At 46.4% G+C, this 26,951-nt stretch overlaps 2 protein-coding genes across 7 annotated transcripts in view; both read right to left on the bottom strand.

Moving 5' to 3' along the window:
- Positions 1-32: 32 nt before the first annotated feature.
- Positions 33-7,879, bottom strand: Sf3b1 (splicing factor 3B subunit 1). 3 transcript variants are annotated; one of them, XM_033465883.2, is made up of 18 exons: positions 7,634-7,879; positions 7,239-7,417; positions 7,071-7,157; positions 6,881-7,007; positions 4,791-4,870; positions 4,537-4,704; positions 4,247-4,463; positions 3,294-4,162; positions 2,829-3,186; positions 2,456-2,748; positions 2,260-2,385; positions 1,964-2,185; positions 1,704-1,886; positions 1,444-1,632; positions 1,190-1,365; positions 848-1,120; positions 548-764; positions 33-479 (listed from the first exon to the last, which is right to left on the bottom strand). In XM_033465883.2, the coding sequence occupies exons 1-18, from the start codon at positions 7,659-7,661 to the stop codon at positions 321-323; spliced, it is 3,951 nt and encodes a 1,316-aa protein (XP_033321774.2). In that variant the 5' UTR covers positions 7,662-7,879; the 3' UTR covers positions 33-320. The 3 variants fall into 3 exon arrangements, with proteins under 3 accessions (XP_033321774.2, XP_076381392.1, XP_033321775.2); XM_076525277.1 differs by lacking the exons at positions 6,881-7,007; positions 7,071-7,157; positions 7,239-7,417; positions 7,634-7,879 and adding exons at positions 5,203-5,271; positions 5,545-6,861; XM_033465884.2 differs by lacking the exons at positions 6,881-7,007; positions 7,071-7,157; positions 7,239-7,417; positions 7,634-7,879 and adding an exon at positions 5,203-6,861.
- A 1,003-nt stretch (positions 7,880-8,882) lies between these two features.
- Positions 8,883-26,951, bottom strand: part of dpy (fibrillin-like protein dumpy) — a 123,312-nt gene continuing 105,243 nt past the window's right edge. For all 4 annotated transcript variants that reach the window (XM_033466094.2, XM_033466095.2, XM_033466097.2 and 1 more), the window contains 40 exons: positions 26,450-26,755; positions 26,058-26,378; positions 25,557-25,862; positions 25,184-25,489; positions 24,792-25,109; positions 24,396-24,719; positions 23,879-24,190; positions 23,468-23,800; positions 23,088-23,390; positions 22,702-23,007; positions 21,877-22,194; positions 21,481-21,807; positions 21,094-21,408; positions 20,697-21,017; positions 20,101-20,403; positions 19,685-19,984; positions 19,037-19,366; positions 18,347-18,667; positions 17,704-18,024; positions 17,358-17,627; positions 17,081-17,269; positions 16,653-17,006; positions 16,361-16,573; positions 16,054-16,251; positions 15,757-15,951; positions 15,273-15,641; positions 14,780-15,184; positions 14,482-14,694; positions 14,131-14,313; positions 13,462-14,046; positions 12,311-13,258; positions 11,836-12,204; positions 11,558-11,758; positions 11,228-11,476; positions 10,953-11,141; positions 10,636-10,874; positions 10,280-10,550; positions 9,962-10,200; positions 9,694-9,880; positions 8,883-9,610 (listed from right to left, as the gene is read on the bottom strand). In XM_033466094.2, coding sequence (XP_033321985.2) covers positions 9,372-9,610; positions 9,694-9,880; positions 9,962-10,200; positions 10,280-10,550; positions 10,636-10,874; positions 10,953-11,141; positions 11,228-11,476; positions 11,558-11,758; positions 11,836-12,204; positions 12,311-13,258; positions 13,462-14,046; positions 14,131-14,313; positions 14,482-14,694; positions 14,780-15,184; positions 15,273-15,641; positions 15,757-15,951; positions 16,054-16,251; positions 16,361-16,573; positions 16,653-17,006; positions 17,081-17,269; positions 17,358-17,627; positions 17,704-18,024; positions 18,347-18,667; positions 19,037-19,366; positions 19,685-19,984; positions 20,101-20,403; positions 20,697-21,017; positions 21,094-21,408; positions 21,481-21,807; positions 21,877-22,194; positions 22,702-23,007; positions 23,088-23,390; positions 23,468-23,800; positions 23,879-24,190; positions 24,396-24,719; positions 24,792-25,109; positions 25,184-25,489; positions 25,557-25,862; positions 26,058-26,378; positions 26,450-26,755 — 12,296 coding nt within the window. In that variant the 3' untranslated portion in view covers positions 8,883-9,371. The remainder of the gene's footprint in view (positions 9,611-9,693; positions 9,881-9,961; positions 10,201-10,279; positions 10,551-10,635; positions 10,875-10,952; positions 11,142-11,227; positions 11,477-11,557; positions 11,759-11,835; positions 12,205-12,310; positions 13,259-13,461; positions 14,047-14,130; positions 14,314-14,481; positions 14,695-14,779; positions 15,185-15,272; positions 15,642-15,756; positions 15,952-16,053; positions 16,252-16,360; positions 16,574-16,652; positions 17,007-17,080; positions 17,270-17,357; positions 17,628-17,703; positions 18,025-18,346; positions 18,668-19,036; positions 19,367-19,684; positions 19,985-20,100; positions 20,404-20,696; positions 21,018-21,093; positions 21,409-21,480; positions 21,808-21,876; positions 22,195-22,701; positions 23,008-23,087; positions 23,391-23,467; positions 23,801-23,878; positions 24,191-24,395; positions 24,720-24,791; positions 25,110-25,183; positions 25,490-25,556; positions 25,863-26,057; positions 26,379-26,449; positions 26,756-26,951) is intronic.

Genomic DNA, 26,951 nt, shown 5'->3' with positions numbered 1-26,951 from the left:
GACACGTTATATCAATTAATAAAGCGAAATCATTTCTCTACCGTTATGATACGAAACAGTTTATTCATATAAGGACTGACACATTTCTCCTCAAACAAGTCCGTAATTAGAATTCATTTCTTATGGACACTGATGTGTAACTTGATTAAAGAAGTCCAAGAAATAAATACTTTTAATGATCCACTGTAGTGTCTACCTTATGTGTTACGTGACATACGACTATTTATCTAGTTCTTGTAAACATAATAAGCGAATCATGTTAATCTCTTTTGAAGATTATATAAATGTATGATACACATCTTTTACATGTACTTAAATTATTACAAAACATAGTCCAATTCATATCTAATGTACTGATTCTTTGGATCATTCATAATTCGAGGATAACCAGCCACTAGAGCGTCCTGTCCACCTATATAAAGAGAATTATAAATTTTCCAATATACATCGCGTACTTTTCTTGCCGGATGGAATAGTCCCTGCAATGAAATATATATTTACTTAATATTTCACACAATTCGTTATGTTAATTTCATGAATCACGTACCTGTAAAGTATATTGCAATATTTTAATTGGCCCAAGAGCGACACGCAAACCATCCACAGCATCCATAAATGCTTGCACTAAATGTGGAGAAGTTTCAAAAACGTTGGGCCACACATGATTCAGTAAATGTATTAACGCGTCTTCGCATCCGAATCCATAAACGCCCAATGCCATGTGTTTAATTGCGGCGCAGGCTGTTTGTCTGTGTACTAAATCCCTGTGATGACGATAAGATAGAAGATAATTGATCACAATTTTTCATAAGGAATATGATATTCTTTCCTATTATACATATTTTACCTATCCATCAATGCATCTTCTAGCAATGGACTAACAGCATAAATGTAATCCTTTCCCATTTCTCCAATATATTCAAACAAAAATGATAAAGATTTCAGCACACCGTTCTGCACGTTCAATTCTGGCACTCTATACTCGTTCATCAGTGCAGGAAGTACCGTAAATGGACTACAAGTTTCAGCGACAATAGCTATAGCTACAGTAGTACAAACACGATTTTGACGTTCTTGTACTTTCAAGTTGTTCAATAGAGTTGCTAATACGTCGTGAGGGCTATAACAAAATGTACAAGTTTAAAATATTTTTCCAACGTGAAACTTCCTTAAAAAGTTATCTAATTACCCTATCGCCTTTGCAATGTAACCAAAAGTGTTCACTGTGGCTCTTCTAATTGCTTTCTTGTGTGCTTTCAGCAATTCCAAAAGTTCGAAACATATTCTCATCCATTCCCTGGCAGATACGTATTCGGGTCCCCTATCTGCAATTCTTCCTACAAGATCGATACAATTTTCTTGTACCTAAACAATTAAATACAGCATTAAAATAAGTAATGTTGTTACATGGAATGCATCGTTGATTTTGTATCGGACATCAACCTTTTCATGTCTGTTCTTTAAGATGGGTGTAAGTCGTGGTAATAAGTCTTTAATCGGTGGTGTCATTTTTGTCATTCCGATAACATTAACAATAGCTTTCAACGCGCCTAGAATACTACCCAGTACTTCAGGGTATTCTTCTCCTAAATATTCATAAAGAACAACGCCTAAATGACCCATTAGTTTCTCCTGTAAAGGGAATCAAAATATATTAACTTTTCATTAGAAAAAAATTAATTGTAACTTAAAATAAACTTTACCTCTTGACAGGTTTTCATAACAACGGCAATGCGCGAAATTAAGTCAGCGGCTTGTTGTCTTACTTTGGCTGATTTGTTATTCAATCTCCACAATATTGTACCACATATCTGTGGTAAATACGCCTTCACTCTTTTTCCTAGTGTGTTTACAATAGTACCAAACCCATTAAGCATAACAACATCCTGTAATCAGATAGAATCATTACGTCAAGCACATGAATTTAATTGTTACATTTGCTATTCAAATAATGATTACAAACCTCCGTTGTCTGCTCCTGGAACGCATATAATATACCATCTATGAGTTGTTCTTCCAAACGAGAGTCAACATCAGCAGCTCCTAAATTACCCATTATTTTCTCAATGGTCTCCATAACCATCTTCCTGTATTGTTCATTTTCATCTTTTAAATCATCCACAACACGGTTTATAATTTCTGACGCGCCAACTTTGTTCGCGATTTCTACGGTCGTGTCCACAAGCTATAAAGTAAAATTTAGGATTTAGTATCTTCATCCATCTTAATTGTATACTCATTTAAATATAAAACGTATACCTGTCTGTAATTTCTGCGATCCAATGCCATTCGATGATTCCAGAAGTGCTTAAAAAAATGTGGCAGGATCTCATCCTTGATGTACTGTGCTTCAACACCATCTGTTCCACAACATTGTTTTACTACCTGTTGAATTAACGAAATTAGTAAAATAACAAATAAATTGGATTAATGTAATTCGAATAATGTTGCTTACTTTTAAAACGATCTTCTTCATTTCTTCGTCGGGTGATTGAAACTCGCGAATAAGAATCAACATTACTTCACGAGTATAGTAATTGGCATATTCGGCATCCATGAGAGGAATCAAATATCCAATAGCTTTTAAAAACGCAGCCAAACCTTTTCCTCTATGCGTACGAATACCTTTCCAAAGTGGTTTCAAAACAGAGTCAAAGCTTTCGATACCGTAAGGTGTAGCCGCTTCAGCCAAGGCAGCAATTGCCAAAGCAGTGATAGTACGAACTTTCTGTTGTTCATCAACCAAACCTGCAAAACCACGAATGTATAGAAAGATAAGTCTGCAGATAGAAGAAAGATTAAAATTAGTCTAGTGATTGTCAATTTACCGTGTTCTATAATTTCGACTAAACTCTTTAAATGTGGCAGTATAGCACATCCCATAAGAATAGCAATTTGTTGGACTATCTTGATACCTGTGTGACGAGCTTGCCACGACTTTTTGCTACGACACACAGCTTTAAGAAACGGTAACAACGAAGGAATTCCTAATGCTGAAGCTACAACAGCGAAAGCTCTTGCTGTTGTGTTACGCACATATTCATCGATATTGTCGATATCCGGTCTCATCGTGGAAATCATCGTCGCCAATCCGGCTGCTTTCGCCAGATTGGATATAATTTCTCTACCTTCTACACGAGCATAATAGTCTTCGTCAATCAGCAGAGGTTCAATAACAACCAGAATCTAAAACAAAAGTTTTACGTTTTCAAATATCATACTATAAAGTATCTGAACATTTTGATCTGGATTGAACTTTAACTAAAATAGTGCTTGGAATGTTTGATACTTACTTTGTGGACGTAAGGTCTGACCAAATCATCCAGTTTATACAAAATACGGTCAATGACCTTTACAAGAAGATGCCGTTCTTGATCTTCCAATGTAGGGGACATAAGGAGAGGAAGTATTTGATTAAATAATGGACCAGCGCCAAATTCTCTGGCCTTATCAGTGATCTGTCTGAGAGCCGCTTTTCTCATCGGCGGTGTACCATTTTTAATTTTTAGAAGAAGCTTCATAATCTTTCTTTCCTTCTGCTCTTCAGGGCTGAGTGTTTCTTCGTCGACGTCAACTAACAATTTATCGAAGTATTGTGCATCTTCTGGCTTCATAAAAGGTAAATTACCTTTCGGCTGATTGTCTACAAATTTTGCGGTTTTGTCCTCGGTTTGAATAAAGAAACCTTGCGGAGTGCCGGCGATCGGAGTCGGCGTAGCGGTGAGCTTTCTTGCTGGTGTACGAATCGGAATATATCCTGCCGGTGGTTGAAGAACTTTGTACCCAGGTGGAAATAGAGCATCCAATTCATCGTCAGAAAGAGGTCTATTTCTTTCATCAATTTCTCTTTCCCAACGATATGCTTGAAGCTGTTCTGGTGTCATTGACATTAAATGTCCAGGCGTAGGAGTAGCCAAACCCATAGCTTTGGGTCCTGTCGGCGTTACTCCGCTGGGTGTTAAAATAGACGTCTGATGAGGCGTAGTTAGCGGGGTCGCAGGAGTCTGCGGTGTCATGGATCCAGGTGTTTGGTTTGAAGGTGTCTCGTCCCATCGACTTCGACGTTTACTAGCAGACGGTGTCGGAGTTTCTTGAATTAAGTCTCCTGCAACACGATCAGTCCTCGGTGTCTCGGCCCAACCACTGCTGTGCCCAGGTGTCTCTACGATTCATAATATAGTGTTACTCGTATGAATTTCAAGAGATTCTAAAAAAAAAAAAAGACGTAATATACTCGTATATTTACCACGTTCAGTTTTTGGGGTTTCATCCCAACGATTCCTTCGGCTTGAAACAGTTTTCTCATGAGAAGGGGTTTCTCTGCCAGGAGTAGCGGCACCAGGTGTTGCATGTCCTGGAGTAGCATCCCACATTCTTGTGCTTACACCTGGTGTTGCACCAGGAGTTTCTCCTCCTTTACCATGACCAGGTGTTTCGTCCCACCTGATTGCAGCTGGTGTTACCTGATAACAAGAACAAGCAATTCAATCAATCGTTCAAGCGTAAAACTACCATTGAAATTATTTGATTATTTACGTCAGCATTATCCCATGACGTTGGTGTTGCAGTAGTACCACTTGGCTTTTTAGGTGTTGGAGCATCATCCGTTTGATCCCAACGGCCTCTTTTTTTCGGTGCCGGTTTTGGTTCACCGTTAGTTTTTAGAGTTCCCTCTTTGGCTTTTTCGGCTAGTTTCTTTCTTAACTGAAAACAAATGTATATGAAATGTATATGAAAATTGAATTGACGCTTTAGCTACGGAAAGTCTATAAACTCTTCATTAAATATACCTCTGTTTCTTCTCCTTTGAGTAACTGTTCTCGCATAATCTCTGTGTAAGTTCTAGAACCGATGTCTGGAGTCTTTCCACCTGTAATCAAGAACCAGAAGTCACGCAAAGCGCAACTATTAGATAATTGTTCGAAAAAATGCTCAAACTTTCAAAAACTTCTGAACATACCTAGTCATTTTATTGTAATATTTATCATTAAAATGCCCTTAGAATATTTTGGTATATTCTAAGTAAACTACTGAATTCACTCTCATTTCCACGTTGCGTATATCGTGAAATAAAACGGTAACATAAGCACTTCGATAAATACTTCATTGCGACAATTAGTTATAAATGTTGTACGAAATTCCGATTAATTATTCAACGGGTACGAGAGAGCTGCAACAGTAGGTGGCATATGGCATACGTACGTGAAAGTTTGGTGCCTTAGGGAGCACTGTCCTGCTCAAGTCTTCCACATCGAAAAATACTTTAGCCATCTAAAAATCAACTCATTCTCGTTATTAATAATATTTGCACACCAATCATTCATACTATTTTTCAATAATTACGTTCTCACAAAAAACTTATGATACAATGAGAGTTTAAAGAATGCTGGTCTGAATTTAAAAAATCGAACACAAAAAAAAAAGGATCTGCGATGAAAGAGGTGGAATGAAATATTAGAGAACTTAAAACAACATGAAGAAAAGTCTCATTGTATCATCTATAAGACATGACTGTAATGCCGTGACAATTCAATCTCGCTTAACCTTCGACATAGTATCCTCGGTAAGCAGATGATTCCAAATGTGCAGACCGTCACTAAGATTGGAAAAAAATGTATACATTAGTATGTATTTGAAAGAATCACATTCATTCTCTTCATTCAAGCCAGTTTTTTCTACTTCACATTGCTTCCACAATCTGAGTACAAAGAAATCTTAAATCTAATTAACTACTAATAACCGAGGCAATATTTGAAACAATTTATTTAAGCATTAATCATGAGACAAATATTTCATTAGAAACCATAAAACCTGTTCAAAGTCAGAGCTAACGAAGAATTGCAATTTTGTACTTGAATTAATCCTCAGTTATTATTGCTAACAATACTACAGCAATATATAATGTACTAGTTAATTAAATATTTAAAGTCATGATATCGAGTGACATATATAGAAATGTAAATTGTTTATTAAAACACTTCTTTAATTAAAAGTAATTTGCACTTGCTGTAGCATTAACATACTTAATATTTTCATTTAATATATACACTAGCTTACTTAAGTAACATACAATTTTATGTGAATCAGTGTAGAAAGACTTTGATGTTACAAAAACATTCAAATAGTTAAAGATGTCAAAGGTATAATGCATGATGTATGAATTGAAATATATTATTAATAATTTCAAATAAAATCTTTATGGTATTGTAACAACTTACAAGGGAGACTAAAGAAAATAGAATCTCAGTGAACAAATAAAATTAAATACTATTTATAAATGCCCATGACCTTTTTTTGACGAATTTTTAATTCTATGGTATAAGGATTAAATGAGAAATAATAACACATTATGGAAAAGTAAATTACATTGTCACTGTACTAGTGAAATTTCTATGTAATACTTCGCTTTTAATCGCATATACTGTATTATGACCTAGTAGGAAAAAGCCAACTTAATTTACTCTTGATATATTACATTGTTTTTGTGTTGTATATTATCCCAGAAAGCACAGTTTTTGCATATAAATAAAATTCAATTTTATTACATTAATTTAAGTTGACTTTTTTTTTAGTACACCTCAGTGTATCTATTATGACTGGTATGACTTTGTTTGCTTATAAACTGAAGTGACGTAAGCTTCATTGTGCATATATTTTGATGCAATATAATCAATATATAATCACATACAATGTTTGGTAATTTTAATAAAGTATTTCCTGTTGCTATACTCTGCTGTATGCGAATTTAGAATTATAACTATCAAGGTGCATTACATTGCTCCAAAATGTTAACAAAGATAATGATATGCAAACACACTTAGCATCTAATTACCTGTTTGGTTTTTAGAAGGTGTAACTTAAGAGGAAAAAAAATACCAACCTTCTGCAAATGGATCAACACGTTCTGGAGATATAATCATTCTTCGTCTTTTTTGTCTATATTCATCCTCTCTATCTGCTATGGTGGGTCGTCGTCTATCCGCAAATGGATCATAATCCTTTTCACTCTGAGAAATAAATATTGTTCATTTAGTTTAACGTAACCACATAATTTCTTTATAATTTCTTACCTGTGCAACATCATTAAGCAATGCTGCAGGAGCATTATAACCTGGTCTCTTATTGGTACTGAACGTAGTTGGTTCATAGTCTTCATCCTTAATAAATAAAAGATTATTATTAAATCATTAACTCTATGATAAGTCTTACAATGAATATCATGAGAAAAATAAGATTACCTCGATTTCATCATTGGCTGCAATTGATGTAACATAGCCTTCATACTTGTTGTTACTTCCATCATAGATATCCTGATCGTAAAAACCAGTCTTTCCTAGACCTACTTGTTCTTTCTCTGCTGTTGCATTCTGTATTTCTTTCTTTTTCGATTGGATTTCTCTTATTTGTGCTTCGATATCTATAAGGTATTAACATGTTTAGTAGAACCAGTATCACAGTTAATTATAATTGATAATTCGATATTTTGATTATAAGCATTAATCAACAATTATGTCAACTATTGCCCAACTGTGAAACATGCTATACACAAGCATATATTGGCATAAGAAATGACTAAAAACAACGTGTAGTAACGACATTAAGTACCAAAAATTATAGTCCATAACAAACAAACCTTCATGAGTTCTGGGAATGGAATCCATCCTGTAGCGTTATAATCTGACAGTAGGTTATTCCCGCAGATCTCGTTTAAATATACACTTCAAAGAGGATTTGAACCTCTTTGGTGAAAATAATAGCGAAGGGCCAAATTCCGTACCCAATTTTTATATTGACGATGGCAATGCTACAAGATGGCACACTCCGTGACGGTTTTCAATCTTAAAGGCCGACACACAATTATTTGACTTCACATAAAAAATACCACGATCGCACCACGGGCATCCAAAAACTACAGTAGTTCCAAGACATACTTAGCGATGTCGGGAGTCGGGAACAAAGCTCTGAGAAATATGAGACGAGGTATAGAAACTGCTTTTCTCTAATTGATTGACCAATGTAGCTTGGCTTCACTTGCGATCTCACCCTATTTGCGCATTCGTTTGCCTGGTGCTCCATGTGAAACACTCGACGAGCGATACATAGCTCGAAAGAATCGAGTAGCTCGGAAAATATCTAATAATATCTAAAATAAAGCAGTAATATGCATAATATGTTTATTGTACACAGAGAATGCAGTCATGCCTCACCTTAGTGAGCAATTTTGCTTCGCTATAGTAAGCATTTTTATCCCCATCATTTTACTGCGCATCCAGGTTCGCGCAGTTGCTTTAGAAAGAGAACGGGAGATGATCGAGAGAGACAAAATGAAACCAGCGGGTTCTATGTGCGAGCGTCCACACGGACGAGAAACGTAGGCCGTCTCGCTTTAGCATGTTTGCGTTCTTGCTCTTTTCGCGCATCCATATGCCTGGTGCTTCATCTAAAATACATGGCGCGATATTCGCACTTTTCGCCCCATAGGATTCTCGACTACACAGTTCAGCGTATTTGCGAACGTCTTGGAAACGACGATCATTTCTATAATTATTAAAATTTACGAAGACGTAAGCTATATTTTAGCTAATGGTTTCTATTTTATGAATCAACAAAATTTTTTAAATTCAGCTATCATGATCTGTCTTCTTTCCCATATTGCGGGTCCGCTACTCTTTCTTTCCCCCCTTTCTTATTTCGATCACTGTTTGCTAATCGACTCTTTCACTTTTATGACCTGTCCTTGACGCTTGAGAAGCATTTTCTTTGAGGTTGATAGCAGACCAAACAAATATTCGCATTTTCCATCAATATGAGATTTCTGCAGTTTGAATCATAAATAAAATTAAAACTTTGTAGGATCAGAGAGGTAATAATGAAAGTTAGCATTGTCTTAAAAATATTACATTAACGTTTTATTAGATAAAATGTACAGTTACCTACGCTCGAAGTAAGAAAGCTATATTAGACTAATTCGTTTGACTTTACACGGAAATTAAATTCGCAGTGTTACGCTTAACAAATCCTCCAATGACTAAATAGACTGGACAGAGCACGGTAGAGGAAAAAGAGGGATGCCGAAAAGATTCGTTCGAATGTAGATAATGGAAGCAAACCATCACCATAAATAGTACAATATATTTATAATATAGAACTATGTATATCTTGATTCAGGGTACTGGTAATATATAACAGTGAGCGATACGACAACGCGGCAGTGTGAACCCTAGGGATTGAAAGTACGGAGGAACAGTCAGTGGAGGAGTTGTCGGTTTCTAGAAATACAAGACCGACCATCCAGGATCCGGTGGTCTGAAGTGCATTCCAACGAGAATTATATAAAATTACGATATAAAATAATAATTATCCTAAAAGACTTATGATAGGTGATAGTCAGGAGAAGGTTCAGCTACGGATTCTGTAGTGAACAGTGGATTTGGGAACTCTGGTGGATGTGGCAGTGGACCAGCAGTCTTTGGCTGGCGACGATACGCCATTAGCCAGCAGGATACAGCAATAGCTACAGCAACTAGTGCCAGGAGTGCCGTAATTACTAGTGCTATCACAAAGCCGACCATAGAAACGCATATATCCTCCACTCTTTGAGCTGAAGCGACTGAAACAATGAAGACACGTGTTAACAAATCGTTACAGCAACAGTATCGATGGTAAACATTTCCAATTTAAGCAATGACTTACTTTCAACTGGATCCGCTGTAAACCTCGCTTCTCTCCTCTCTGACGTGAATATAAGATTCGATTGGATCGTTATCTCTTCTCTAAGCTGACCTTCAAAATTGTCGGCGACGCTCAAAGCTGTGTCATTCGCCTCCGAGTCCACGTCTCGACGACGACGTCCGAACGCGTTGTATCCTCGGCAATTGACCTGATTAATTGAATAGCAATAGGTCAAGTTTTTCTCTGGGAAAATATATCTTGGGGTCCGTCAGAATCTTAGCAAACTTACAGGCTGACAGCGTCCAAAGCACACGCGAATATTGCACTGGAACCGAATATTGTCGCTACTCGGGAACTTGAATGCATCGAAACTGGCCATCAGAGCCTGTGTCTCTGGGTTCTGTTCCCATTCGCCGAATATCGTGGGATCTGTCGCGCATCCATCGTCATCCGTCACGATGTACTCGTTCTCCAAGGTGTCCTCCATCGTTTTGGCCTTGCAGTTTCGAGCGAAGCCGCCGTAGATGCCTAAGATGTTTAGGATCACGATTTGTAGTCTCATCGTCTACGGTTTAATACCTTACGGGGTTTGCTATCGAGTACTTACTAGAAGGCTGAACTTCGACCTGCAACATCAGATTGTCGCCGATTTCAGCCGAGTTGATTTCGTTTCCTTTTCGGGTGACGATCTTCATCAGACACACCGGCGGCGGGCCCGTGTTAGCTATGGTACCAGCTGTGGTTAGCATGGAGACGTTGAAGCCGAGAGTGACGTTCTGTTCTCCGGTTTGGTAGATGCACTTGATGTGGTAGGCCTGGGCTTTGTAGGTCATCAGTTTCGGGTGTTTCTGAATGACTAAGACGAAGCTTGCTTGTCCCTGAAAATGCAGGATGAGGAATGGCGTTAAACGGAAGTTCTCTAACATATACCTCTCTGAACCATACAATATTATCGAAACTTACGTTCACGTGAATTAGTCCACAGTTACCGAACGCCACTTTGAATATCTCCGTTTTGTGCATGGTGTCGGAGGAGATGGACACGACTCTTCTGCACTGTTCGTCCTTGCTCCGACCTTTCACGTAAAGAACACCGTCGAATTCGTCGTCCAGAAGATGTATCAGAACCTGGACCCCATCGGACAAACAGCTGACAATTATGTCCGGCCTGGGGAAATCGGTGCGACCTCTGTTTCCGTTGTCTGTTCAAGAAAAATCGCGTTAGTTACTCGGGCATTTAATACTTGATCTATCGTGTTCTATCATCGATCGTGTCTTACAGCATTGGGTGTAAGCGTTTCCGCTGTATCCGCTGATGCAGGTGCAGATAGCTTGATGACGCGTGACATTGCAAATCGCGTTCATGCCGCACAATTGCGTAACACAAGGATCTTCGCAGGTCTGGCTGGTCTTGTCGCAGTACCTGTTATCGGCGCAATCGTCGTCGCGACTGCATTCGACTATGTCTACTATAAATTACAACGTATCATCAATCCAAACAATTAACGATCAATCGAGCACACCAAGCATCGATAAAAGCACACGATCTCCATACCTAATTTACAGTATCCATTGGCATCCAGTCTGTACCCATACTCCGCGGGACATACGCAACGACCATACTCGTCGATGATCATTCCGTTCTCCAGTGCGCACACGCAGTATCCTTCCTCGTTGATGATCATTCCAGCCTGTCTGCGACAGGGTATGCAAATGTCGCTCTCGTCCTTCGCTGTGCCAGGTGGACAGACGCAGTTGCCGTTCTCGTCGCGAATCTGACCTTTCTCCACCGAACAGACATCAGCTGCGAAAACCAGAAGATCCCGTTAGAAAATTTCTCGTCACGCTATTTATGTTTCACGCAATCTTCGAATCAAGAAATTACTCTTTTCACAGCGCTCGACCGCGTTCCCCCTGTATCCCGGAATACATTCGCAGATCATGGTTCTCACGGGGCTCGTGTCAAGGACCTTGCAGTCCGCGTTCGCCACGCAGGGTTGAATCTTGACGCAGGGGTTGATGCACTCGCCGTTGAAGCAGGCGGTCTGAGATGGGCATTCGTTGTCCGCCTTGCACTTCTCCGTGACTAAACAACAAACATCATAATAAGTACGTATACGCGGAAATACAAGAGTTCTTCGACCAATTTAGACACGATCGTACGTTTGGTGCATCCGGATTCGACGTCGCCGATGTAGCCAGGTGGACAGGCGCATTCGACCAGGTGGTTGTAGACGTTGCAGTTCATGTCTCCGCGGCAGGGGTTCACGGAGCACGGGTTCTCGCAGCGGCTGTTGATGCAAGCCTTGTTCGTGGGACAATCGGTGTTGGTCCTGCAGCCCAGAAGAGTGCAAGCAACCCTCGGATTGCCGCCAAGGCCAGGCGGACATTCACAAATTGCTTTGTGATTGACCCCTTGGCATACAGCGTTCTTGCCGCAGGTGGGCTCGGTTGGAGAACACGCAGGAACGCAATTGTGTTGTACACAAGCGTGCGTACCGGCACAGTCAGCGTCTAAGCGGCATCCGACCACTGCAACGTCGAGTCAACATTTCATTTAGAGGTTCCCCTTGATTGGTTCCATCGTGAACGAGCGGAACGAACCAGAGCTACGCGTAAAGGAAAATTAGAGCCTCACCTTTGGTGCAAGCCACGTCAGCATTCCCATCGTAACCCGCGACGCAGGAGCAGATTGGTTTGTGATCCGCGACAATGCATTCCGAATTGGGTCCGCAAGCGCAGGGATTCCTGCAGACGGCGTTCACGCAGGACTTGTCCGAAGGACAGTCGCTGTCCCTGTTGCATTCGATGTCCAAGATGGGTTTGGTAGCCCGGCAGGTCCCGCTGCCACTGCTGACGTAGCCGCTGGGACACACGCAGACCATGGTGCGGACAGGATGAGTCGGTAGCACCCTGCACTCGGATGGTTCCGTGCACGGTTCAACGACGGAACAAGGATTCTGACACCTGTTGTCGAAGCAGGCAAGCGAATCAGGGCAGTCGTCGTCTTCCCTGCACTCCGGTTTGTCCTCCGGTTTGCAGTTCACGTAAGGATTGCCCGCGTGATGCGCCGGACAGCGACAGATGGGGAGATGGTTGAACACTCTGCACTCGGCCAACGGGGAGCAAGGATTTCCGTGGCGGCAAGGGTCCACGCACTGCAGATTGATGCAGGAATGGTCTCCGGGACAGTCTCCGTTGCTGTAGCAGCCGATCACTCTGCAGCGATCCAACGCGTTGCCGTGGTAGCCTTTGCGGCACCGGCAGTCCGCCTTATGGTTGTTGGGATAGCATTCGGCGTTCACGCCGCAGTTGTCGGACACTAAGCAAGGGTTCACGCAGTTGTTGTTCACGCAGCTCTTGTCTAGGGCGCATTCGCTGTCTCTGGTGCATTCGACGGAGTAGCAAGCGATGTCTGGATTGCCTTGGTAGCCTTCCTCGCAGGAGCAGATGGGCTTGTGGCCCCTGACGTAGCAGGCTGCATTGGTACCGCAGTTGCACGGGTTCCTGCATTGTCTGTTGATGCATGACTCGTTGTCGGGACACTCGTCGTTGCTCGTGCAGGTGCCGATCGTTGTTATTTGAACTGGAATAATCGCAACGATCGTAAAAATCCGATGCTAATTACTAGAACATGCGGAAAGAATTGGCAAAAGATTTCTTACGATATGAAATAGAATAGAAATATCGTCGACTTCGTACATGCAATAAATGTATAAAAAAACCGCGATTTACTAATTTCAGAGAACAAGATAATCAAATGCGGTAGAGACGAACGGAACAACTTACTTGGCCTGCAGACTTCGTCGACGTCGGTGGTCCATCCTTCGGGGCAGGTGCAGGTCATCGTCCTTACAGGAACGGTGTCGAGAACGTTGCATCTGGCGTTCTCCGAGCACGGTTTGATCACCGGGCAAGGATCGATGCACTTGTTCTTGATGCACACCAGCTTGTCGGCGCAATCGATGTCGATCCTGCACTCTGGCTCGTCCAAGTAAGTCGTGCGATGCTCGCAATAGGAGTACGGATTTCCGGCTGGCAGGTTTTCAGGACAACGGCAGGTTGCCTCGTGATCCTGAACGTAGCAGATGGCGTTCTGGGCGCACGGTGACTCCTCGACGCAAGGATTCACGCAGCGTCCGCTGTCGCAAGCCAGATTTCGCGGACAATCGTAGTCAGCGTTGCACTCGGCCCTCTCGCAATGCACTTCCGGATTGCCTAGGTAGCCGGACCCGCAGCGGCAAACGGCGCGATGATTTTCGCCATAGCATTCCGCATTAATCGCACACTTGTTCTCCAGGATGCACGGGTTCACGCATTGTCCGTTGTAGCAGGTCGCTGCGTTGTTGCACTCGCTGTCCGACTCGCAGTCAACTGCAAGAACGTTGGCGCAATTAAATAACGACAGCGAAGTAGTATAATTAGCAACTGTTTCTAAGTTAGGTTTCTTTGACTCACGTTTGAAGCAGCCCAGCTGAGGATTTCCAGAATAGCCAGGCGGACACGAGCAGGATGGATAATGATCGACAACGGTGCACTTTGCATTCGGACCGCAGTTGCAAGGATTGATGCACAGGCTGTTCACGCAGGCTGAATTGCCAGCGCAGTCGCTGTTCGAACGACACTCGGCTACTATGCCGGCTGCAAAAGACAAACGATACGATGCATTCGTTGCGATTCTTTCGCACTTCGACGGGTCGATGCGATTTACTTAATGAGACAGAGACTGGAGGGCTCCGCGCGCTCGACGCATCACCACTTATTTTTTTGTCCCTATGCAAGTTAATAATTGATCGACGAATCACTTACGAGGTATGCAATTGATCCTAGCGTCCCCGTCGTAGTTGGCAGGACACCTGCAGACCGCGACGTGATTGTTCGCGTGACACAGTGCGTTTCTTCCGCAAGGATCCGCGGCCACGCACGGATTCACGCAGAGAGAATTGATGCACTGTTTGTCGCCGGCGCATTCGCTGTTAGCGTAGCATTGCGGTCGGTACGGTGGCAGCGTGATCAACGGCGCTGGAACGTAACAAATTTGTCGTTACGCGAGATTTCTCGATTATTCGCGAACACAATAATCTTTTAATCGGATTAAAAAACTTACTTCTGATGCACTCGATGTAAGCGTTGCCGGTGAAGTCTGGGGCACACTGGCAGACACCGGTGTGAGACACCGATTTACATTGCGCGTTCAAGCCGCACCGAGTGGTGAGGCAAGCTTCGATGCACGTGCCACTGATGCACTTGTCCGAATTGTTGCAGTCTTGGTCCTGATGGCATTGGACGTCGGCTAACACGATTCTCTTGCACTGTCCGTTGACGTCGGTGATGGTGTTGGGCGGACAGCTGCAAATCATCGTGCGAAGCGGCACCGTGTTCAACACTTTGCATTCTTGGTCGCCGGTGCACATGCGAGAGGACAGACAAGGATCTTGACATCTCCCGTTGATGCAGGCGAAGTATAGCGGACATTCGCTGTCCTCCCTGCACCCTACCTCCGTTGATACACCTGTAACCAATGAAAGAGGCGGGTGATTAGATTTTCTAGATTTTTTTTCTATCGGCGGTGAGCCGTTGGATACGCTAATAAAATTTACCAGTGCATTCGACGTAAGGATTTCCAGACGTTCCCGAAGGACAGATGCACCTCGGCTGATGGTCCCTGGCGATGCACTTGGCAGTGTCAGCGCAAACGTCGTCGTCGCAGACCGGTCGACAGACCCTGTTCAGTCGGTCGCAGGCCTCGTGATCGGCGCAGTCTTCATTGTAATGGCACACTGCCGAGATGCAGGCGATTCGTGCATCTCCCTGTGTGCCTCTCGGGCAGACGCACTGCGCTCGGTGGGAAATTGCGATGCACTCTGCGCCGCGGCCGCATGCGATTCCGTCGTCGAGGCAGGGACTGGCGCAGTTCTCGTTCTGGCATGTCTTGTCGTAGGGACAGTCGTCGTCCGACTTGCACTCGGCTGCGAAACGAACGAATTTACGTTAAATGCATTTTTTTGTTACGTTAAATTCTGGCGCGATATTTGCACACCTATTAAGGCGACAGTCGTATTCATCGCGAACTATGAAACTTACGTTTGAAACACTGCACTTGCGGATCACCAGCATGGTCCTGCTGACAGTGACAAGTCGGATGATGGTTCACCATGACGCACTCAGCGTTCAATCCGCAATACGAGCCTAGACACGGGTTCTGGCAGAGTTGGTTGATGCAGGCTGCTTCCGGCGCGCAATCAGAGTTCGTGATGCAATCAGGGAATCCGTCTGTGTCTATGGTAACATCGTCGTAATTTTCAATTCATCGAAGAGATGCCACAGTTTTCTATGTTACAGATTGTTCTGTCAATTGTTCGTTGACGCAACAAACGTTACCTCTGTAGCAGTTCATGAAGGGATCACCGGACAGACCGGTGTTGCAGTGGCATTGACGTCGATGGTTCTGCACAACGCATTGCGCGTTCGATGCGCAAGGGTTGATGGTGCAAGGGTTGATGCATCGGTGGTTCAAGCAGGCCATGTTCGACGTGCAGTCGGCATCGGTGTTGCAGATCGCGTCAAGCTGCTGATCCACTAAAAAAAAGAAGAAAGAAAACAAATGTAACAAATCACGCGTAACATTTTATATAAAGCAACGATTTTGAAAACCGCAGATTTTAGAATACAATCGACGTTGTCGTACCTGGAATGCAAGCGACCGTTGCATCGCCGGCGAAGTTCGGCAGGCATTCGCAGATCATGGTCCTCATCGGTAACGTGTCCACGACGGAGCACCTTGCACCGGCGATGCACGGCTTCGTTTCGATGCAAGGATCCTTGCAGATACCATTGAAGCAGCCTAATTTGCTGGGACAGTCCCCGTCTACTCGACATTGGGGTTGCAGCTCCGTTGGTTCTGGAAAGAGAGGACGATCTTCCAATTGTCGCGATTGACTCTACTGAATAATTGCTCGTATAGTTTAAAAGTAAATTACCCATCAGACAAGCCGTGTAAGGGTCGCCGGTGTAACCCGGCGGGCACCGGCAGTTCGGTCGATGGTTGATGACATTGCATTGTGCCGACAGAGGACAGTTGCAAGGGTTGACGCATCTCTGGTTGCGACACGCTAAGGAAGACGGGCAATCGCTGTCGCCGGTGCATTCGGGTCTCTCGCAAATTTGATAAGGATTGCCTTGGTATCCGTCGGGACAGTAGCACCGCGGTTTATGGTAACCGTCGGATGAGCAGAGAGCGTTGACACCGCACTGGGTGACCAAGCAGGCATCCATGCACTCGTTGTTGACGCAGGACTGAGCCAACGGACACTCGCTGTCGCCGCGACACCCGACTGCAAAGGTAAATGCAACGTTACGACTCGGCACCGTTTCGAACGTTTTAGACATTTGAATTCCAGTTACGTACTTTCGCGACAGTGTTGTTGAGGATTGCCGGTGAAACCTTCATTGCAGACGCATACAGCTCTGTGCATCAGCACGTGACAGCGACTGTTGTAGCCGCACGAGTCCAGCGTGCAAGGATCGACGCATTTCTGGTTGTAACAGGCCTTGTCGTTCGGGCAGTCGTAGTTGTTGGTGCATTCCGGGACTGCCACTGCAAGTGAGAATCGAGTGCACGTGAATATCAAGCGAATCGATTAATTGCACACAGAGTTGCGGGGACATAGATTTTGACAAATTACCGTCAGTAGGCGGAACGTTGCACTGTATCCTCGCGTTGCCGGTGAACCCAGGCGGACACGAGCAAACGGGCTTATGATTGACAGTCTGACAAAGTGAATTGACACCGCAGGAGCCGATGCACGGGTCCCTGCACTTCTGCGCGAAACAAGCCTTGTCGCGAGGACAGTCCTCGTTAATCACGCATTCCGGATAGATGCAAACTGCAACGCCGTTCCTAACTCTGCACTCGCCGTTGTAGCCGCAAGGCGACGGACTGCAAGGGTCGGTTTCTAGAAAAATATCGAGATTTTTCAACGTGATCGCTCGAACATCGACACGAATATTATCGTATGAATTCGTGCTCACCAATTAGCTGACTGCATTCCACGAACGGATTGCCGATCAACGGGGACGGGCAGCTACAGAGCGGACTGTGATTGATTGCCTTGCACGTCGCCTTGATACCGCATACGTTCTGTGTGCAGGGATTTATGCATCTGTTGTTTATGCACGCCTTGTCGCCTGGACAGTCGGAGCTGATCACGCACTCTGGGTGGCAACCGGTGACGCTGGATGGCACACCTTGTAGACCGGGCAGGCATTTGCACACGACGGTGTCGCCGACCTTCTCGCAGAGGGTGTTGGGTCCGCACGGCGATGGAGAGCAGGGGTCTCGCTCTTTCGGTTCTATACGCAGACGACACAATTATGCTTCTGATTAGGGGTCGGCCAGAATAGGACCGGCAAGGGATACACAACCTTTGAGAACTTTTAAATTATCCTCGATAGAATCGGGAAGGGATGAATCGATTTTGCGAATTTAAAGCTTCACTTTAATAGAATCAGAGAGAAAGGGGAGAATAAATGTTATGAATTTTAAAATTATTCTCGAAAGACTCGGGAATGAATAAATTTTGTCAAATAGATTGAAAGGGATGTGTACAGGCTCTGTTAATAAGACAGGCCCTGCTTCAATCGAATCAGAAAGAAACGAAGAGTGCGAACGTACCTTCGGCCCTGCAAAGGGTGAACGCATCCCCGATAGTCGGCTGAGGACAGGAACAGATAGGGATGTGATTGGACACTGTACAAATAGCTCCCACGCCGCAGGTGCCAGGACAAGGATCCTGACACTTGGTCCTGATGCAGGCCTGCGATTTCGGACAGTCGGTGTTCACCAAGCACTCCGGTTGGCAGCCCTCGTAAGCGTTTCCTCTGTATCCAGGAATGCACTCGCAGAACGCGGAGTTCGATCTCTCCCTGCAGTAAGCGTTGACTCCGCAGGGCGATGGGCTGCACGGTCTCGATGGTGACGGCGACGGTGTCGGTGCTAAAACGCGTCAACAATACACGATTAATCCTCGCGCTAGATCGATCGTCTTAACTACGAATAGAGGAGTTAATTTACAATGATCTTGAATTCGAAGAGAGAATGTAAGTGCGAAGCTGTACAAGAAACGCGAATGTACATGATTTACATAGAGACCGACGGTAATACGTGGAGCGAAAATCATCGTGTATGAACAAGAACTATGATTCTAGAGAAGAGATACTGATAGGTGGTCTGCATGCTTTCTGCGTATGTACAGTATTTACAGCTAAAAATGAAATAAAAAGACAGAATCAGCTTCTCGTCGAACGATCGGATAAAAATCGCGGGACGTTTAAAATGATCGTGGTCACACGGGATGGTCCTTACTCGTGATCGGGGAACAAACAGTGACCGGGTCTCCGGTATATCCCTCGGGACAGACGCAACGGATGTAATGCAGGGCAACCTGGCAGAGGGCATTGGTACCGCAGAGTCCTATACAGGGGTCGGTACACTTCTGTTTAACGCAGGCCTGATTGCCAGGGCACTCGCTGTTCACGAGACACTCGGGCCTACAGTTGGGAGGAGATCCTATGTACTCGGGCATACAGGCGCAGGACGGTTTATTGTTGATTACGGTGCACTGGGAGTTCGGTCCACACGGCGAGGGGGTGCACGGGTCCAGGCTTGGTTCCAGGCTTGATTCCACGTTCGGTTCTGTTCGCCGGCAACAAACACAGTTTCGGTTATGGGGGCAGAGGAGGAGTCGGTAGCTAGAATCAATGGTTACTTTTGCTTCGGTTCATTTAACAAGGTTCGTGCATGCTGACATTTCTCAATAAACAAATAAGTGTCTCGAAACATTTCTACCTGAAACAATCGCCTACCTTCTGCTCGAGACAATACTTAATCCTGTGGAATTATTAATATGACATTTTCAATGTATTGTTTCGACAAATGACTTGTTTTGAAATTTTCAGACCCGACTTCTTGAGGTTCCAATGGTTTTCCGCGTCGCTTGTGGTCTCTACTTACGGATGGGGAAGCAGCTGACGAATGGATCGCCAGAAAACTGGTCGGGGCAGCTGCAAATGGGGTTGTGGTTGCGAACGGCGCACAATGCGCCCTGACCGCAAGTGTTTTCGCAGGGGTTCTGACATCTCTGGTTCACGCAAGCCCTACTCTGCTCGCAGTCGGTGTTCACGAGGCACTCGGGCCTGCAACTAGGCGGAGTCCCGAAGTATCCAGGGAGGCAGGAGCAGGAGGCCTGTTCGCCGAAATCGCGGCATACGCTGTTGGGTCCGCAGGGCGAGGGCTCGCAGGGTCTCACGCGTTCTATCAAGCAAGGGATCAACAGGGATCAGTAACAGTTTCACATGGAGATCCAGGCGGACCTTTCTCTCTCTCCCTCTTTCTCTCTCTCTCTCGGGTAATCGTACAGGCAAACTCACTTTGAACAGGTTTACAGAGGGTGAACGAGTCTCCCTCGTAGTTCTCTATGCAACTGCAGGTGGGAATGTGGTTCACGACCACGCACTCTGCGTTCTGACCGCAGACGCCCGCGCAAGGGTCCACGCACTTGTTGTTGGAGCAGGCTCTGGTGCGACTGCAGTCCGAGTTTTGAATGCACTCGGGGTAGCAGCCTTCGTAGGGGTTGCCGCGGTACTCGCTTATGCAGGTACACGCCCCGTTGCGACACTGGGTGTTCGGGCCGCAGGGCGAAGGGTTGCAGGGGTCCGAGGGTGCTGGAGGGGCTAGTCGAAGGACATCGAGTCAGTAAAAGGGCAGTGTAAGGTCAGTATAAGGGAACGTGTCTCGGTTGCTGACTTGAGAAAACCTCGGTGAAAGATGTTCTATAGAAAAATACTTGACACCCAGTTCCTTCTACTTGGCCATGTTTTACCTGAAGGTTAGGGGTTGGAGATGTTTCGAGATCAACGCGCGCCATGGTCGATAAAGGAAGTCGTCGAATATTTTTCGAAGAAAAATGTTTCACGCGAGTTTCAATACGTTCCCTCGCAAGATCGAACTGCAGTTGCATCCTTACTTGCAGGTCTCGGCTGGCAACTGGTAAAAGCGTCGCCTACAAAGTCAGCGGGACAGGTGCACGACGGCGTGTGGTTGATCACGTTGCACAGCGCGTTCGATCCGCAGGATCCGGGGCAAGGATCTATGCACCTTTCTCTGACGCAGGCTTTGTCGCTGGTGCAGTCGGAATTCACCAAGCATTCCGGTCGACAATTAGGGGCAGAGCCGACGTAACTGGGTAGGCAGGAGCAGGACGGAATTCCCCCTACGTCTTGGCACTGGGAGAACGGTCCGCAGGGCGATGGTGTGCAGGGGTTCACGGGGGTGGACGGTACTATGGCTAAAATAGGAAACATCGCCGATTCGCGTCACAGTTCGACGACCGTTTGAATACGTTTTGGCAGTCGGTCACTCACTGGCAACGTCGAAGCATTTTACGAAAGGATCTCCGGTCTGACCGGCGCTGCAACTGCATATGGGGCTATGGTGGAACACCTCGCATCTAGCGCTCACACCGCACACGCCTGGACAAGGGTCAACGCATCTCTGTGCCATGCAGGCTTGGTTAACGGGACACTCGGCGCTGACAACGCATTCTGGTCTACAGGCCGGCGGGGTTCCTTTGAAAGTGGGCAAGCAGGAGCAGCTAGCCTGACCGTTGACATCTTGGCAACGACTGTTCGGACCGCACGGTGACGGTTGGCACGGGTTCGCGATGGATGGCTTGGCTGCTTTTCAATTCAAGGTAAATTAGACTGCAACTCTGATTCTGAACCTAAACGCGGCAAAACTCGCTAACTTACGGGGTTCTTCGAGGACGCCGCAGGATCTAAATGGATTTCCTGTGTAACCGGACCTACAACTGCAGGTGGGAATGTGATTGACAACCTGGCAGACTGCGTTCAGTCCACAGGTGCCCGGACAAGGGTCCTGGCACTTGTTTCTGATGCAGGCTCGGTTGAACTGACAGTCCGAGTCAATGAGACACTCGGGTCGGCAGTTCTCGTAGGGATTGCCGTAGAAATCGGGCAGACAGCTGCACAGAGCCGAACCGTAGGTGTCGCGGCAAATGGCGTTCGCGCCGCAAGGTGACGGTTGACAGGGGTTCACTCTGGCTGGGATGTCTTCCACTATAATCGAAGGCTCGTTAGCGTCTGTATCGAGTGCCGATTCGTTGACAAGGGAAAAGTGCATCTTACTAGGCTGAGGGGTGCACTGCACGAATGGGTCTCCGGTGAAGCCGCTCGCGCAGTTGCACGTCGGGGTGTGACTGACTGTCCTGCACTCGGTGTTCCTTCCGCAAGATCCTGGACAGGGATCTCTACATTTCTGATTGATGCAGGCTTGTTGTACTGGGCACTCGGAGTTGCTCACGCACTCTGGCTTGCAGTTCGGCGGGATTCCTATAAATTGTGGGAGACAGGTGCACGAAGGTGTGTTGTTGATTACCTGACAGACTGCGTTGGGTCCACAGGGCGAGGGTTGGCAAGGGTTCACTGGGACATCCGGTAACTTGCCTAGAATTATCAAAGCGGACGATGTAGTCATCTTTCGGATCTTAAGAATTCGACCTGTGGTACGGTATTCTCGCGAAAATTGTCCCAACGAGGATAGTGATTGAAAAAGAGAGAGGGACGGACTATTCGATCGAGGCGTTTGAAACATGTTAAGGAATTCGTGCGAGCTTAGGCTTTTAAATTCAGAAGTCATTATTTCTTACTTATGGTTTTCGTCAATAAAACTTTTACCATCGTATTCGACTCGTCTTGCTGATTAAAATAACGCCGAACATGATACAATTACAATTATAATTACTTGTGTAATGAATCGAAGCATGGAACTTCAATCGTTTGTTACGCAAGCGATCACAATTGTAATTACAATTGCGTCGTGTTTGGTGTCAGCTTAATCAAAAAACAGGACGTCGATTCAATTCCGAATTCCAAGGAGAATCCACCCGCGAGATAAAATATTGACAGTTATCGAGAGAGAATACCGTATCAATCAAAATTCTTCGTTCTTACTGGGCGGAGTGCATTGCACAAACGGATCCCCGACGAACTGGTCGAAACACCTGCACACGGGGTTGTGATTGATGACGGTGCACTGCGCGGATAATCCGCAAGCGCCCAAACAGGGGTCAATGCATTTCTGGTTGCTGCAGGCCCTGTTACGCGGGCAATCGGTGCTAACGATGCATTCCGGCCTGCAGGAGGGTGGCGATCCTTTGAACCCGTTGACGCAAGTGCACACTGCTTGTCCGTTCGAGGAACGACAGTGGCTGTTGGGACCGCACGGGGATGGGTTGCAGGGGTCGACGACGGTCATGTCTACATTGTAAGAAATATCGGTAACACGTTTTCCATAAACCGCCGTGAACAACGGCAGGGCGCAGGGCTGAATGACCAACCTCTCATCGGGCTACAAGCCACGAACGCACTGCCGGTCGTGTTCCTAGGACAACTGCACATCGGCAAGTGATTCACCACGTTGCACTCGGCGTTCGCTCCGCAGGTACCCACGCAGGGGTTCCTGCACTTGTGCAGTATACAGGCTTCGGTTCGGAGGCAGTCGGTATTGATGACGCATTCGGGGCGGCAGATACTGTAGGGGTCGCCCAGGTAACCGGGCAAGCAAGTGCACGTGCCGTCGCGGCATTGCGCGTTCGGTCCGCATGGCGAAGGGTTGCAAAGGTCTGTCGGGGCCTCTGTCACTAGAATGCAAGGATTAACGGTTACGGTGGACCGAGTGGTTTACGAATCGACGACGCGATCGATGTCTCTTGCTTACTGTCGGGCGGAGGAACAGGTGAGCAACTGGTGAACGGGTCACCGGTGTAACCCGCGGGACAAGTGCAAGCAGGCGTGTGGTTGACCACAGTGCACCTTGCACCGACGCCGCACGATCCTGGACAAGGGTCCCTGCACTTCTCTCGGATGCAGGCTCTGTTCGCCGTGCAGTCCGAGTTCATGGTGCACTCTGGTCGACAGTTGGGAGGCACGCCTATGTAGCTGTTCATACAGGTGCACACGGGAGAGTCGCCTAAAGACTTGCATAGCGCATTTGGACCGCAAGGGGACGGAATGCATGGGTCTTTTGGATACTGATCCGCCGGTTGAGGTGCTGTGGAGAAACAATACAGTTTGTCACAATGGAAGGTCATTGGCCTCGATGATGGTGTGGAGGCAGACATCGACTCACTTGTTATGGGGAAACAGTAGACAAATGGATCCCCTGTTAAACTATCCCCGCAGCTACAGATCGGGCTATTGTGAATGACTTTGCACTGTGCATTGCGACCGCAGGTTCCGACGCAGGGATCCCTGCACTTCTGGTTCACGCAAGCTAGGTTCGAGTTGCATTCCGAATTGACGACGCATTCGGGTCTGCAGCTTGGAGGAGTTCCTACGTATTGGGGCAGGCAAGAGCACACGGCTTGGCCATTGATTTTCTGGCACTGACTATTCGGTCCGCAGGGTGACGGTCTGCATACGTCGGGCTCGTCTTCTTCGACTATAAAATTTGTTAATGTTGTAGGTATCTTTGGTGGATCAGACATGTGCTAGACGAGTGATCTTCAAACCGTTTTCAAGCATTGTTCAACACGATGAACGTAAAATAAAACAGTTAAGATCTTAAGAGTTTCATAAAGAGAGTTTCATAGAGAGTTTCATAGCCAGCATTTGAAGACCACAAGACCATCGGCTTGACTACTTACTGGTGGGCAGTTTGTACAAACAGTTCACGTAGGGATCACCGTTGTACTGTGGCAAACAGGTGCACACAGGAAGGTTGTTGACAACCTGGCAGTTTGTATTGCCGCCGCAAGCACCGGGACAAGGATTCTGACACTTGAGATTGATACAAGCTAAATGAGACGGGCAGTCCGACGCGATGGTGCATTCCGGCCGACATCCTTCGTAAGGATTGCCGATGTATTCGGGCAAACAATAGCAAGAGCCGACGCCATTTTGCTCGAGGCAAACGGCGTTTGCTCCGCACGGGGACGGCTGGCAGGGTCGCGTTGGAATCGCTGGTACCGCTGGAAGGGCAAACACAAAATCATCTCTCGAATTCTCCATTTTGGTTCATCGATCCACCACCGATCACTTACGCGGCTTGGCAGTGCACTGAACGAAAGGATCTCCGGTGAAATCCCTCATGCAGGTGCACGCAGGCACGTGGTTCACCACGTGACATTCTGCGTTGGAGCCGCAGGAGCCTGGACAGGGGTCCCTGCACTTGCGATTGATGCAGGCCAGGTTGTTATTGCACTCGCTGTTACTGACGCACTCGGGTCTGCAGTTGGGAGGGGTGCCAATGAACTCTGCCTTGCAGGAGCAGGACGGTTGATTGTTGATCAGCTGGCAGACCGCGTTGGGACCGCACGGTGACGGCTGACAAGGGTTCGTGGGGGTCACGGGTTCCTCGGCTTCAAAATTTGTCGAACGATTAGATCGGTACCTAGCAGGCTGGGAGAGGTTCTCTTACGTCTTTGACACCTACGTCTGGGTACGCAACGGATGAAAGGATCCCCGGTGAAAACTGGAGGACAGCTGCAGATGGGATTGTGATTGATCACTTGGCAGCGGGCGGACACTCCGCAGGATCCAGGACACGGGTCGCTACACTTCAAGTTCACGCAAGCCTCGTTCAAAGGGCAATCGGTGTTGACCAGGCACTCCGGCCGACACGCCGGAGGATTGCCTATGTAACCAGGGGCGCACGAGCAGACTGCCTGACCACTGAAGTCCTGGCACCTGCTGTTGGGTCCGCAGGGCGATGGGTTGCACGGTTCTACAATCTGTGGGTCTGGAACGCGACATCTTTCGTTATCCTGTTCGATAACTGATATGGACTGTCTGGCTCGTCAATTTACCTCTAACCGGGTAGCACGTGGTAAACGCGTTGCCAGTCATGCCATCTGGACAACTGCACATGGGAGTATGGTTGATCACCACGCATTCTGCGCTCTGACCGCACACGCCCATGCAAGGATCGAAACACTTGTTACGGTTGCAGGCTCTGTCCAGGGGACAGTCTGGGTTCTGGACACACTCTGGACGACATCCGTAGTAGGGGTCACCGTGGTACTCTGGCATGCACGTGCAAGTGCCGTCGCGACAAATCGCGTTCGCGCCGCAGGGCGATGGGTTGCAGGCGTCTTGTGGAGCTAGCGGTGAAGCTGTCGTAACAATTTCGTTAGAGCGATCGTTGATTTTCTGCGTTTGATTTGAGGGGGCATTCGGTTGGATATCATGGATTCTTTCGGTCGATGCGAGACATTTGTACATGTTTGCTTGTACAATAATTGACAGTTAAATTATAACAGAGTGCCCCCCCCCCCTCCTCCACTGAAGACAATCAAAGAGATTCTTACGAGGAGTATCTACGAAACAGTTGACGAACGGATCGCCAGTGTAGCCCTTGGGGCAAGTGCAGACAGCCATATGGTTCACCACCAAACACTGCGCCCCTTGACCACAAGATCCTGGACATGGGTCAGTGCATCTCTGTCTCAAACAAGCTCTGTCGCTACCGCACTCGGAATCGATCGTGCACTCTGGTCGACAGTTCGGCGGGCTGCCTATGTAGTTCTCCATGCAGGAGCAGCTGGGCAGCTGCGTGTTGTCTAACATTCGACAGACGGAGAACGGACCGCAGGGCGATGGGACGCAGGGGTTCACGGGCTCCGCTACCACTGGCGCAAAACATTCCGATTAGTCCCGTCGCAAACATAAACCAGTCAGGAGTTCGCTAACGTGCACTCACTTTCGAGTTTGAAACATCTCACGAAAGAGTCGCCGGTGAAGCCGGCATTGCAGCTACAGATCGGGCTGTGATTGATCGCCTCGCATCTGGCATTGATGCCGCAAATACCTGGACAAGGGTCCACGCATTTGCGGTTCTTGCACGCGCGATTCGTAGCGCAATCCGAGCTCACTGTGCACTCCGGTCTGCACATCGGCGGGGTTCCTAGGAAGGTGGGTGAACAGGAGCAAATCGCTTGACCATTCGACACGCGGCACTGGCTGTTCAATCCGCAAGGTGACGGATTACAGGGGTCTGCTGGTCTCGCTGAAAACAGGTCTCTACATGTAGCCACATTTCTAGTTGTATGTACCTTATGCCTGAGTTTGTTCTTCCGGTAAGCGTACAGCGACTCACAAATTTATTTAGTGCAAGAAACTTATTTATACTGCGACACTTCTCTGTACAAACAATGAGCAAAATATAAAATTATATATAAACGTTAATGATAGCGCATTCCGAA

Source organism: Megalopta genalis, chromosome 1 (genome assembly GCF_051020955.1).
Source record: "Megalopta genalis isolate 19385.01 chromosome 1, iyMegGena1_principal, whole genome shotgun sequence".
NCBI lineage: Eukaryota > Metazoa > Arthropoda > Insecta > Hymenoptera > Halictidae > Megalopta > Megalopta genalis.
Note: the sequence above shows the minus strand (reverse complement) of the source record. Positions and strands in the feature narration are given on the sequence as shown.